At 42.9% G+C, this 14309-nt stretch overlaps 1 protein-coding gene across 1 annotated transcript in view; it reads right to left on the bottom strand.

The window, feature by feature from the left end:
• Window positions 1–5871: 5871 nt before the first annotated feature.
• The window catches only part of LOC111161352 (sorting nexin 6), a 63789-nt gene continuing 55351 nt past the window's right edge, over window positions 5872–14309 (bottom strand). The window contains exon 14 of the mRNA XM_022524957.1: window positions 5872–6578. Within this exon, the coding sequence (XP_022380665.1) occupies window positions 6525–6578 (54 nt within the window). The 3' untranslated portion in view covers window positions 5872–6524. The remainder of the gene's footprint in view (window positions 6579–14309) is intronic.

Here is a 14309-nt window from a genome sequence, read left to right on the forward strand (position 1 = left end):
AGATACTGTTCTGTGTGCAAATATCTTTATATGGCATTTTCTTCTTATAAGGAAAACAGTCACATTGGACCAGGGCCTATTCTAGTGACCTCACCTTACTTAACAGGATGGTAACCGCAAAGATCATATTTCCAAATAGAGTCACATTCATAGGTGCTGGGGTTGAGGACTTCAACATATTTTGGGGAGGGACATGAGCCAACCCATAACAGACACAATATCATTTATGTGGTGTTCCTGTCAAAAATGCATACCTGAAGGGTGCCTGGGTGGCTCAGTTGGTTAAGCATCTGCCTTTGGCTTAGGTCATCATTTCAGGGTCCTGGGATCAAAACCCTCATCGGGCTCCCTGCTCATAGAAATAAGTAAGTAAGTAAGTAAATATATAAACAAGTAAAATCTTTTTTTAAAATAAATAAGTAAAATCTTTAAAAAAAGCATACCTTGATGTACTTATGAGGAAACATGGGACAACTCAAAAACTGAAGGATATTCTACAAAATAACTGGCCTGTAGTCTTCAAAAATGCCTACATAATGAAATGCAAAGAATTACCTGAGAGCTATTTCAGATTAAAGAAGGTTAAAGAGACTCAATAATTGAAAGCAATACGTGATTTTGAATTTTCCTTTGCTATAAAGGATGTTATTGGGACAACAGATGGAAATGGAATAACTCCTGTAGAGTAATAATATTGTATCAGTGTGAATTTCTTGATTTTGATAATTTTCCTTTTTTCAATTAAAAAAAAAAAAAGCTTTACTATGTTTCCTTGGATCTTTATGCTGCTAGAACCTCGGGGAAGTCTTTGCTAACCCTATAATCTCTAGTCCCGTCTCTTGCCTTGCTTTGTTCCTGAGCAGCTGTCACCCAAGGACATACAACAGTTCAATCATTTTGGTCATATCTGGAAAGGATATTTACACTTGATATCCAGATAGGATCTCCTTGTATAGAAGAAGAAAAGGTAAATCTAGACAGCCTGAAAGAGGTAAGCTCACCCTGCAGGATGGAAATGTGACATTTTTTTTCCTTTGGTTTTCAGAGACTATTCAACACCTGTCCCCAGTCCATGCATCTACTCTGCGAATGGACTCCTTGCCCTGATGCTTTCTGTTCGAATGTTATTTCACTGTTGCAAGATTAGGTTACCACGTAATCTGAAAGGTCATAATGGGGGTTAAAATAATTTTATGTTAAATTGGTGACAAAACTCCCATCTTCGTATTTAACGTTTAGTTGACTCTCCGTTGCTATTGCGTATAATTTTTGCTGAGAGGAAGGTGAGGCCAAGCCCGAGCCTTAACCATTCCCCGTGGAGCCTTCAACTTCTGGGCGCCCCGGGACCCGTCTTCTCTGGTCTCCCAGGTCCTGACACCCTCGCCGTCCCCCCTCCCCCCCCGCGCCCCCTGCCCCTCAGGCATTCGCGGTCTCGGCAGACACCTGGTGTCCCAGAGCAGGCGACAGGGCTCAGGGACGTCACGACAAGGGCGTGGCGTATGCAGAGGAGCAGGCGCGCAGAGGCTGCCGGGCCCGCCCCGCCCGAGCCCGCCGGTCCCGCGTGGGGCCCGACGAAGGCGCCCGCGGTGGTTGCGCGGGTGGGCGAGGGGGCGGCGGGGGTGGTGCGGGGGGCGGGGGTCGCGGGGGCGGCGGGAGGGAAGTGACCGTGTGTAAGGAGCGGGTGGGGCGCGAGGGTGTGTGGTGGGCGCGGGGAGCAACTCATACTTACCTGGCAGGGGAGATACCATGATCACGAAGGTGGTTTTCCCAGGGCGAGGCTTATCCATTGCACTCCGGATGTGCTGACCCCTGCGATTTCCCCAAATGTGGGAAACTCGACTGCATAATTTGTGGTAGTGGGGGACTGCGTTCGCGCTTTCCCCTGGTTTTTTTAGTAGTATAATGGAAGGTACTGGATTTTTTTTTTTACAGTTGAATAATTGCTTGTCTTTAAGCAAAGTTAGGGTTTAGACATCTAGGTTTCCCGCTCGGAATTCGTGCTAGACAAAAAGCTTTTTTTCCTTGTTTTGTCTTTTTTTTTTTATTATTTTTTAAAGATTTTGTTTATTTATTTGATAGAGAGAAATCACAAGTAGGCAGAGAGAGAGGAGGAAGCAGGCTCCCTGCTGAGCAGAAAGCCCGATGTGGGGCTTGAACCCAGGACCTGGGATCATGACCTGAGCCGAAGGCAGCGGCTAAACCCACTGAGCCACCCAGGCGCCCCCTTGTTTTGTCTTTTTGTCTTACTTTTTTGTGTGTGTGTCTCTGTCCAATGTGTCAGCAGAGTCTTCAAAACAAAAAGCACACAAATAAACATGCTTGTGCTTTTGAGTTTTGGCTTTACTTTTAAGTGTGAGTAGGAGTTCTGAACTTAGGAGTTTATAAATGCTTTTTCTTTTTTTTTTTTAAAGATTTTATTTATTTGACAGATCACAAATAGGCAGAGAGGCAAGCAAAGAAAGAGAAGGGGAAGCAGGCTCCCCGCTAAGCAGAGAAGCCCAATGCGGGGTTCAATCCCAGGACCCTGGGATCATGACTTGAACCGAAGGCAGGCAGAGGTTTTAACACATTGAGCCACCCAGGCGCCCCTATAAATACTTTCTGACCGTGGATTTTAGTTTGGAAAGTCTGAAACGAAGTTTTAAGTTGTTTATACAACCGAAGATATGTCGCAGTATTGAAATCCGTTTTTTGTGTGTGGAGTTGAGGTAGGTGTACCATCTGTCTCAGGTAGTTCCATACAGAGATGGTGTGCAAGTTCAGTGTTGCTTGGTGGATTTTTTTCTTTCTTTTTAAGATTCTATTTATTTATTTGACAGAGAGAGAGATCACAAGTAGGCAGAGAGGCAGACAGAGGGGGAAGCAGGCTCCCTGCTGAGCAGAGAGCCGATATGGGGCTCGATTCCAGGACCCTGGGATCATGACCTGAGCTAAAGGCATTGGCTTTAGCCCACTAAGCCACGCGGACGCCCCTGCTTGGGTGTTATTCATAAGGCCTTGAACCACTCTAATTCCGCTAAAGCAGTTTTCCTCTTAAACCAGCCAGACTTGTCTTACTAATACTTTAAACTGTTTAACCTGTAGTGCCTCTCTCCAAAAATATCAGCTTGAGCTCAACTTCCATAGTTTTGCTACAGAACATTAATATTGTATAAGCTTTTCCAAACCAGGTGCAGACATCTAGCCCAGTCTATAAGCCTTACTGGGCCTGACCCTCTTTTTCTTCCTTTCAAAATTTTAATTCAACTAACATATAATGCATTATTGGTTTCAGAGGTACAAGTCTGTACTTCATCAGTCTATGTAATAGCCAGCGCTCATTACATCACATGCCCTCCTATGTCCAACCTCCAGTTACCCCATCCCGCCACCCTCCTTTCCAGCAACCCTCAATTTGCTTCCTATGATTAAGTCTCTTTTTGTTTGTCTCTCTGGTTTCATCTTGTTTTATTTTTTCCTCTCTTCCTCTATGATCCTGTTTTGTTTCTTAAATTCCAGGTATCAGTGACATCATATAATTGTCTTTCTCTGAACTGACTTATTTCACTTAGCATAACACCCTCTAGTTCTGTCCATGTTGCAAATAGCAAGATTTCATTTATTTATTTACTAAAGATTTTATTTGACAGATATCACAAGTAGGCAGAGAGGCAGGCAGAGAGCGAGAGGGAGGAGGAAGCAGGCTCCCTGCTAGCAGAGAGCCCCATGCGGGGCTCAATGCCAGGACCCTGGGATCATGACCTGAGTCAAAGGCAGAGGCTTTAACCCACTGAGCCACGAAGGAGCCCCAAGATTTCACTTTTTGATTTTTGTGTAATATTCCTGTGTGTGTGTGTGTGTGTACATACCACATCATCTTTATCCACTTGACACCTAGATCTTTCCATAGTTTATTATGGGCATTGCTGCTATAAACGGGGTGCAGGTGCCCCTTTGGATCACTACATTTGTATCTTTGGGACAAATACCCAGTAGTGCAATTGCCGTGACCCACTTTCTTTTGCAATTTCCTCTCTTGCCATCTCACCCTCACTGCAAATACCCCACAACCTTCATTCCCTGCCCAGCCCGTTCACACCCTGGGTCATTCCCACTGCCTAGATTGCTCTCTTCCTCTCAGAGCATAAAGTGTCCCCTGTGGCAGACACTGTACTACCCTTGTAGGGCTTTGTCTGTGCTCCTGGGCGTCCTTCTGTTTGTCCTTTGTGTCCCCCAGGCACAACAGCCAATAAATGTTTAATGAATGCCACAGCACAAGAGCAGTGAAACCAGGGCAATTATCAGGAACTAGCAGTGAACTATGGAATGTTTCAATTGTTCTGGAGGTACAAAGTAGAACCTCTCCTAAAGTATGTCCTTGAGGGAGTAACGTGTTCATCTTGTGCTTTGTGAGAAGGCCCTTGCATAGAGCAGTCAACTCATTTACATGTGTTCATTAAGCACCCTCCCACATATGCTCTAATATGTAACTGCTGCTTCTAGTCTACCCCCGCCCCAACACACATTGTGAAAATGTAAAAATGTAAACCAGGCACCAAGGGATGGGGGCACTCTCCTACCCCTTTTCCGCAAAAGACCTCCTTGGTACAGATTAGCTGATGGCTATGTGGAACAATACAGCTTTATGCCCTGCACTTGCTATTTCTTTCAATTTTTTAAAAAATATTTTATTCATTTACTTGAGAGAGAGAGTGAGGGAGAGAGCACAAGCAGGGGGCGGGAAGAGGGAGAAGCAGGTTCCCCAATGAGCAGGGAGTCCGGATGTGAGGCTTCATTCCAGGACCCCGGAACCACGACCTGAGCCAAACGCAGATGCTCAGCCAACTGAGCCCCCCAGGCGCCCGTGTACTTACTATTTCTTAGCATTTACACAGCATCATCACATTTCCAAAGCACTGTACCAATGTTTATTAATCCTCACAACACCCCTGTGAGGTAGGTCAATATGTCCTTTGTAGTAGAGAAACTGAGGCAGACAGAGGTCAAGCGAACCTGCCTGAGGCCACAGGGGCAGCCAGTGAAGGGACTGCACCCAAATTTAGAAGCTAGGGCTCTCTGTCCCATGTTCACCCACTGGAGAGGGTCACATAGGCGTATTTTCACCAGTGAAGGAGACACGGAGGAGGACAAGACACAGAGATTTCTCAGGCAACAGAAAAATCAAGTTCAAATGGCATCAGGGAACAACATCAATGAAAGAAACATTAACCAGCACACCAGTAAGGCAAAAGAACATGCAAGGCTGGAATCACGGTGACTACTCTTTTAAGACCTAGACCAGGGTTTGGGAAAATGTAAACGAGGCGTGACCAACCCAAATACCTGTGGTTTCCAACTGTAAGAGAACTTAGTGAAAAAATCAAACCATACAACCTAATTTTAAATTAGAAATAACGTGATGTTAACTTACATTAAAAAGGCCAATAATATTTTTTGTACCCACTTTATTTCAAATATTCCAATTTCTCCCCCACCGACAAATGCTATTCTCTACACACTCTTTCTCTCCACACACCAAGTTATACACCAGCGTAACAATCGAGTGGGCTCAATGGCACATCCCATGGTTCACTGGCTGAGCTAGAGATGGATGTCAGGAAACCGTAACAGACCATTCTGTCTGCTCCTGTATTTTAGAAATGTCTGCTTCTAACCTGCCTCTGCCCAGGTCCAGATTCTATGAAAGGCTAAACGCACACAGAGAAGCAGTTCATTCTTTTGTAAAGGGACTGGTGAACTTGGTTCAATATGCTGTTTAAAAAAAGAAAAACGAAAAACAAAGACCTACACTGTAAAGCGTAATAAAGGAGTAGATTTATTATAGCTACTCCAAATTTTAGAGTGATACAATGACCACAGAGTTAAAAACTATCACTGTTATCACTGTTTATTTGATAATAGTTGGTTTATTCTACAAGTTTAAGGCAAACATACTAATGCATTTGCTTTTCATCAGAAATCATACTTATAAAGATTACATAAAATCTGTCCCCAAACTTCTAAGAAATGTTCATTAATTAAAAATAAGTCTGATTAAGATGCTTTACCAGGATACATGAATGAACTAAGGTGGTATACAATGTTTTTTAAAAACAAAATTCAAAAAAAGGTAATGGCAATCTTTATCTCATTTCAGCAATGTATTTTTAAAAGGGTTAAACTTCAGAAAGTACTTAAAAGTAAGTAAGACTGGCAGCCATAAGGAATACTATTCATAAAATAAACACAGTTACAGAGGCTACTTAAAACAAGACTGAACTTTGGGCTTCGGGAGAGGAGGCGCGCACGGTGAGGGACAGCTGTCGCAGGGAGCATACAGGTGCAGGGGTGCTGCATCCCACCGCACACACTGGCAGAGCCCATGGACGGCACCGCTCCGTGGTTTCTCAGAAAAAAGGAGAGTAGATGCACTTTGTCAGCTGTTTCTTTTGTTTCCAGTGAGCAGTAAATGCTTAATATCATTAAGAAAACAAAAATAAAATCTGAAGGAAGGCAGCCCTTTTTAACTGAAGGTGGAGTGTGGCTTATGTGTCTCCATTTAACACTGCCAAGCAGTTCTGCAGCAACTGTAGGTTACCCTACAAGGGAAGGGAGAATAAATTATGAAGCTCAAAGAGCTTGGAAGAATTGTACTGAAAAAATATACAGCACTAGAAATCACGTAACTTTAAATTTATTAAGGCAACAGAATTTTGGTAACAAGCTACTCATTACACAGAAGTAACTACTTTTTTAAAAAGATTTTATTTTTATAAAAGATTTTTATAAAAGATTTTATTTATTTATTTGAGAGAGAGAGAGAGAGGGGATTGCAAGCAGGGGGAGGGGGAGAGAGAGAAGCAGGCTTCCCATGAGCAGGGACCCCCCCCCCAATGCGGGGCTCGATCCCAGGATCCTGGGATCATGACCTGAGCCGAAGGCAGATGTCCAATGACTGAGCTACCCAGACACCCCCAAAAATAACTGTTTAAAGACATAAAACTAAATACTTTGTTTCATGTACAATTTTTCCACATACCAGATTCTTCAGTAATTTTCCATCTAGACCAATATTATTGTTTTGAATTGCCTGGCATGATCTAATGAGAGATAAAATATGCTCTGTGTGTCCAAGTTAAACTACTGATATTTATTTAGAGAGATAGCAGGGAGAGGGGCAGAGGGAGAGAATCTCAGAGTCCCTGCTGAGCACAGAGCCCCACATGGGGTTCGATGCCATTGACCTGAGATCATGACCTGAGCCAAAACCAAGAGTCAGACATTCAACCGAGCCACCCAGGTGTCCCTGAACATTCCTGACAGTAAGATAGGCTCTTATCACTCTCCTTTGGCCATTAAAATATGTGTACTATATTACATATATAATTAATATAATGTATATTTTAATGACTAAAATGGTAAGTTATAGCAATTTTTATAAAAATTTTAATAAGGGGCTGCCTGCATGGCTCAGTTGGCTAAGCGACCAACTGCTGATTTTGGCTCAAGTCATGATCTTGCGGTTGTGACATCAAGCCCTGCACTGGGCTCATGCTGGGTGTGGAGCCTGCTTAAGATTCTCCCTCTCCCTCTTCCTCCACCCCATACCCTCATGATCTCCCTCTCTCTCTCAAAAAAGTAAAAATAAAGTAGTAAGATCACATACAAACGTATTCTATAAAATGCAAACCTGTGTAGCATCTGTAAAACATGTGAACTGGCCCCCAAATTCGGATATGTGTAAAGACAAATGTAAACATATACGTTACATCAACTCATAAATGGGGGAGAAGGAAAACTTCCTTAGAGTAGAAAGCCAACTAAAATGTGTACAATGATGGAATTAGAAACTGATCACCATTTGGCCACCATCATAAAAACTGACTCAGGAAAAAGTCAGGATTGGATGCTAAAAACAATATAAGGCTGAAATGCTAATACTGTGGTCATTAGGTATATGCTACAGAACACTTAAATTTCTGCTAATTAAAATTAAATAAAAACTCAGTTTGAGCTTCTCCGTTGCACTACACACATTTCAAGCATTTGGCAGCCACATGTGGCTAGTGATTACCATACTGGAAGTGCTGATCATAGAGTATTTCCATTATCACACAAAATTCTATGGGACAGATCTGAGGGGAGCCCTCAGATCCTACCACTGATTGCCAGTTAAGTGATGGCTATTTAACTTACATAGTCCCAAGCCAAGTATCTCACCACAGAATACTTGTTAATTTCAAAGTATAAAACGGTAACTTTGCCACTGAGAAACCTGCAGACATCATTTTATTTACTTATTTTTAAAAAATATTTTATTTGGGGCACCTGGGTGGCTCAGTGGGTTAAGCCTATGCCTTTGGCTCAGGTCATGATCTCAGGGTCCTGGGATCGAGCCCCATTTCGGGCTCTCTGCTCAGCAGGGAGCCTGCTTCCACCCCTCCCTTCTCTGACTGCCTCTCTGCCTACTTGTGAGCTCTGTCAAATAAATAAATAAAATCTTTAAAAAATATATTTTAGGGGCGCCTGGGTGGCTCAGTGGATTAAGCCACTGCCTTCGGCTCGGGTCATGATCTCAGGGTCCTGGGATCGAGCCCCGCATCGGGCTCTTTGCTCGGCGGGGAGCCTGCTTCTCTCTCTCTTTGCCTGACTCTCTGCCTACTTGTGATCTCTGTCTGTCAAATAAATAAAACCTTTAAAAATATATATATATATATATTTTATTTATTTGACAGAGAGACAGAGAGCGCACAAACTGGAGGAGCTGGAGAGGGAGCAGCAACTCCCTACTGAGCAGGGAACCCAACACAGGGTTGGCTCCTTGCTTGGTGGAGAGTCTGCTTCTCCCTCTCCAGCTCCCCCTGCTTGTGTTCCCTCTCTCTCGATCTCTGTTATAAATAAGTAAAATCTTAAAGTAAAATAAAATAAAATAAAATGGAGTTGGGAGGCCAGAAGGGAGCCCTCAGATCCTACCACTGATTGCATACTTTGTAGACCCATCAGGAAGAGAAGTGAAGTGAAGTACCTTGCATTCTTTTTTTTTTTTTCTTAGTACCTTGTATTCTCAACAGGAGGAAACCCATGTTACTACCCCAGCAAGAGAAAGAAAGGTGTCTCCTTGTCCAGCAATGGCCCCCACAAAGCAAGACTGTCACAGCTAAGCCAATGAAAAGCCACGACACTTCCAACTCACAGTTTACTTTACTGGACTTTTTGTTTTAACGGCCTTTCCCAACTACCCCCTTCCCTTTATAAAAGAGCATTCCTGTCCTTCGTTCTCTGCACTTGCCTGCGGCTTTTGCTATAGCTCGCTGGTCCTGAATCGTAATTCCTGTTATTCCCAAATAAACCCATTTTGCATCAGATAAAATTTGCTTTGAAGGTTGGCAACTTTTAAACATAACATTGCTGAAGGAAACTCCAACATTCATTCTCCCCATTTGGAAGCCCATCCATCTGCCGAACTCTGATTCCACAGAAACAAGCCATTTGAATAAATTATGTATGGCCGAAATGTTGATAGTCATTCTGTCATAAATAAATGTTTATTTTCTTTGTACCTTTCTGTATTTGCTATGATAAAAAAATGCACAAAAGTTTTACCAAGCCTGTACTGTGTTTTGAGGGACTACACAGGTTTGGAGGGTTTTCCTTCATTTTCGTATTCAAACTGACTAGTCTTTCCTCCCATACCAAGCCACCATACCAGCAGTTTCTCTACCCTGCGGACTGACTCTCACCCCTGCCCTCCCCAGAGCTCATCTGTTTTTCACCTTCTTTTCTTTCTCCTTCACCCACAAATGTTTCTCTCACTGCTCCTGGAATAACTCAGCTTCCAGAGGCTCTGCCCAGCCCCTGCCAGAGAGACGTGGGCCAAGGACCCCGAGGTTAATGTGGCTGCTGGTCCAAGAATGTCACAAAAACCTAGGATTCCTCTGTTTCAGTGTCTTCCTCTCTCTTCCGCTGGGCCAGGAACTCCTTAAACGCTGGCTCTGTGTGGCCTGCCCTACCACTCCCATGGCCCCTGGCAAAGGGAGGTACTTACTATGGTGAAACTTAATTACAACATTCTTTCTGAGGGCCATATGGACACGTTTCTTATTAGACCATGAACTCTGAGAGCAGAGGTCCCAAGGGGCTGGTCTTCCTGTAACCCAGCCCATTGTGGCACAGTGCAGTGGGAGGTGAGTGGATGGTTTGGTGAATGACTGGCTCACTTGAAATGAAGGGATGATTTAAGTGAAAACATTCAGGAGGTAAAAACAAAAAACAAAAAAACCCCATAAAAGGGATGTCTGGGTGGCTCAGTGGGTTGAGCCGTTCCCTTCAGCTCAGGTCATGATCTCAGGGTCCTCTGATCGAGTCCTGCGTCTGGGTCTATGCTCAGCAGGGAGCCTGCTTCCCTCTCTCTCTGCCTGCTTCTCTGCCTACTTGTGATCGCTGTCAAATAAATAAGTAAAATATTTAAAAAACAAAACAAAACAACTCATAAAAACATGGGATAATTTCTTGAAAACCTGTCATTCTTTTCTCATAAATTAAAAGGATTTTAAGGGGGGCGCCTGGGTAGCTCAGAGGCTTCCCTCCTCTCCAACCCTGCCTGCCTCTCTGCCTGCTTGTGATCTCTCTCTCTGCCAAAGAAATAAAACAAAATAAAAAAAAGAAGAAGAAATCTGAATACAGAGAACATGTTTCAGAAAGGATTTGAAAAGTACAAAATCTGGAAATTAGAGGTTGACATCAATCTATATAGTAGCAGTCAGCAAACTTTTTCTGTAAAGGGCTAATTATGTACTAAACATTTAGACTTTGAGGGGCGCCTGGGTGGCTCAGTAGGTTAAGCATCTGCCTTTGGCTCAGGTCATGATCCCAGGATACTGGGATTGAGCCCCGTGTTGGGCTCCCTGCACAGCGGGAAGCCTGCTTCTCTCTCTTCCCACTCACTCTCTCAAATAAAATCTTAAAAAAAAAAAAAAACATTTAATTTTAATTTTTTAAAGATTTTATTTATTTACTTGACAGACAGAGATCACAAGTAGGCAGAAAGGCAGGCAGAGAGAGAGAAGGAAGCAGGCTCCCCACGGAGCAGAGAGCCCAATTCGAGGCTTGATCCCAGGACCCTGAGATCATGAACTGAGCTGAAGGCAGAGGCTTTAATCCACTGAGCTACCCAGGCACCCCCAAAAACCATTTTAGACTTTGAGAGACATTTGATCTCTGTTTTAACTATTCAATTAAATATTCAATAACTATTTGCTATAGTAGTAGTATAAAAGCAATCATAGACAAAGCATAAATGAATGAGCTTGGTTGTATCCTAATAAAACTTTACTTATAAATTAAACATAAATTTCATAAAATTATCACCTCATGATATTCCTTTGCTTAAAATAATGACTTAAAAATATGACTGCCAAGGGTTGCCTGGGTGGCTCAGTGGGTTAAAGCCTCTGCCTCCGGCTCAGGTCATGATCCCAGGGTCCTGGGATCGAGCCCAGCATCAGGCTCTCTGCTCAGCGGGGAGCCTGCTTTCTTCTCTCTCTCTGCCTGCCTCTCTGCCTACTTGTGATCTCTCTGTCAAAAAAAAAAAAAAAAAAGACTGCCAAAATAATTAAAAACAACAACAAAACATGAATGCCACTCTTGACTCACAGGCTTTACAAAAGTATGTTGTAATTTGCCAACCCCTCCTTAATTTATTAACAAAATCCTTGATAGTTTATAACCTCTTTAAAAAGAACAAAAATAGGGGCGCCTGGGTGGCTCAGTGGGTTAAAACCTCTGCCTTCGGCTCAGGTCGTGATCCCAGGGTCCTGGGATCGAGCCCCACATCGGGCTCTCTGCTCGGCTGGGAGCCTGCTTCCCTTCCTCTCTCTTCCTGCCTCTCTGCCTACCTGTGATCTCTGTCAAATAAATAAATAAAATAAAAAATCTAAAAAAAACAAAAAAACAAAAATAGTGAACATTAGAAACCAATCCATGTACAGTAAGAATAAATCATGCCAGCTTTATCAAAACACGTCTTTCTCTTTTTCTTTCTTTCTTTTTTTTTTAAAGATTTTATTTATTTGACAGATAAAAAGAGAGCATTAGTAGGCAGAGCAGCGGACAGAGGAACAGGGAGAAGCAGGCTCTCCACTGAGCAGGAAGCCCAATGTGGGGCTTGATCCCAGGACTCTCTCTCTTCCCCTTTCTTTCTTCCTCCCTCTCTCTCCCTTTTTCTCTCTCTCTCTGTCCCTCCCTCCCTTCCTTCCTAGTAGGCTTCATCATTGCAGGGCTTGAACTCATGACCCTGAGATCAAGACCTGAGCTGAAATCAAGAATCAGATACAACCCACTGAGCCACCCAGGTGCTCCCTGATCAATCCTTTGAATTAAAACTTAGATAAGGACATAAAAGGGAAATTCATACAAATTACGAATGTCTATCATTTGGGAGTAATAACCACTCTAATAGTCAAGTACGATATGACTGAAGTTTCGAAAAGATACCACACTAGGCTAAAACTAGCAAGCTAAAATTTAATAGACTTAAATATGGTTACAATTACATTTTAAAAATTAAATGCTCAATACCTGAAGAAGTTCTAGAAACTTGTTGCACAACAATGTGAATATACTTAATACTGCTGAACTGCACACTTAAAAATGGCTACAATGGTAAATTTTATGTGTTTTATACCACAAAAAAGAAAAAAAATGACTAAAATAAAATGAAACACACAACTGGCTGGAGCTTAAGAAAAGACTTCCAGTGACACCTGGGTGGCTCAGTCAGTTAAGCATCTGCCTTTGGCTCAGGTCATGATCCCAGGGTCCTGGAATTGAGTCCTGCATCGGGCTCCTTGCTCAGCAGGGAGTCTGCTTCTCCCTCTGCCTGCAGCCCAGTACCTGTGCTCGCTGACAACTAAATAAATAAAATTTAAAAAAAAACAGGAAGACTTTGAAGAAGAGAAGTGTGACTATAGGCCAAATCAAACTGGTACGAAATGGCACCTTAAACCCTTGTAACATATAAAGCACAATGTAAGAAGAAATGTGCACAATAATCAGCCTGTGCACAGAAGTGTTTCTATTTCCCAGTGTAATATACATTTTTTAAGATTTTATTTATTTATTTGACAGACAGAGATCACAAGTAGGCAGAGTCAGGCAGAGAGAGCAGGGGGAAGCAGGCTCCCCGCCGAGCAGAGAGCCCGATGTGGGGCTTGATCCCAGGACTCTGGGATCATGACCTGAGCTGAAGACAGAGGCTTTAACCCACTGAGCCACTCAGGCGCCCCTAGGTGCCAGAGTCTTGCAGAGCTGACCATTTAGAGAAATTGTAGATATTATTCTTGTTTGAATTAGATGACTTGTAAAATCCCTCTCAATTCTAAGATTCTCAAGTTTTTTTTTTTTGTTTTTTTTTTTTAAGATTTTATTTATTTATTTGACAGACAGAGATCACAAGCAGGCAGAGAGGCAGGCAGAGGGGTGGGAGGTGGGGGAAGCAGGCTCCCTGCCGAGCAGACAGGCCGATGTGGGGCTCCATCCCAGGACCCTGAGACCACAACCTGAGCTGAAGGCAGAAGCTTAAACCACTGAGCCACCCAGGTGCCCCTAAGATTCTCAAGTTTTAAAATTACTGTAAGGTTTGGACCAACCTTTATCCTTAAAAAACAAACAAAACAAAAGAGATTTATTATTTTAGAGACAGAGACAGAGAGAGAGAGAGAGAGAGAGAACACGAGTGGGAGGGAGAGAGAATCCTAAGTGGACTCCACGTTAAGCCTGGAGCCCAATGCAGGGCTCGATCCCACAACTCTAAGATGACCACCTGAGCCAAAACCAAGAGTTGGACACTCAACCAACTGAGCCACCTGGCATCCCCGAATCTTTAGCTTCCTATTAACTACAAGAAAGGGATTAATTTGAAGTAAACATACACCATGAAAAACCCTGGAAGAAGGGTATTTCCTAAAACCATGTTATTCTGAAGCAGTAAAATAACCTTCAAAAATTGGGCACCTGGGTGGCTCAGTGGGTTAAAGCTTCTGCCTTCGGCTCAGGTCATAATCCCAGGGTCCTGGGATCAAGCCCTGAGTTGGGCTCTCTGCTCAGCAGGGAGCCTGTTTCCCTTCCTCTCTCTCTGCCTGCCTCTCTGCCTACTTGTGATCTTTGCCTGTGAAATAAATAATAAATAAAATCTTTAAAAAAATTATAATCCAATTGTAATTAATTCTAATTCAGGAATATTTCTTACAGTATGCCTATAGAGGGAAACTGTCATTAAAGAATCATTATCATTCCATAATGGATTCATTTCCTTCTTTTTTTTTTTTTTTTTT

Source organism: Enhydra lutris, unplaced genomic scaffold (genome assembly GCF_002288905.1).
Source record: "Enhydra lutris kenyoni isolate GAN:26980312 unplaced genomic scaffold, ASM228890v2 scaffoldscaffold4, whole genome shotgun sequence".
In the NCBI taxonomy this organism is placed as follows: domain Eukaryota; kingdom Metazoa; phylum Chordata; class Mammalia; order Carnivora; family Mustelidae; genus Enhydra; species Enhydra lutris.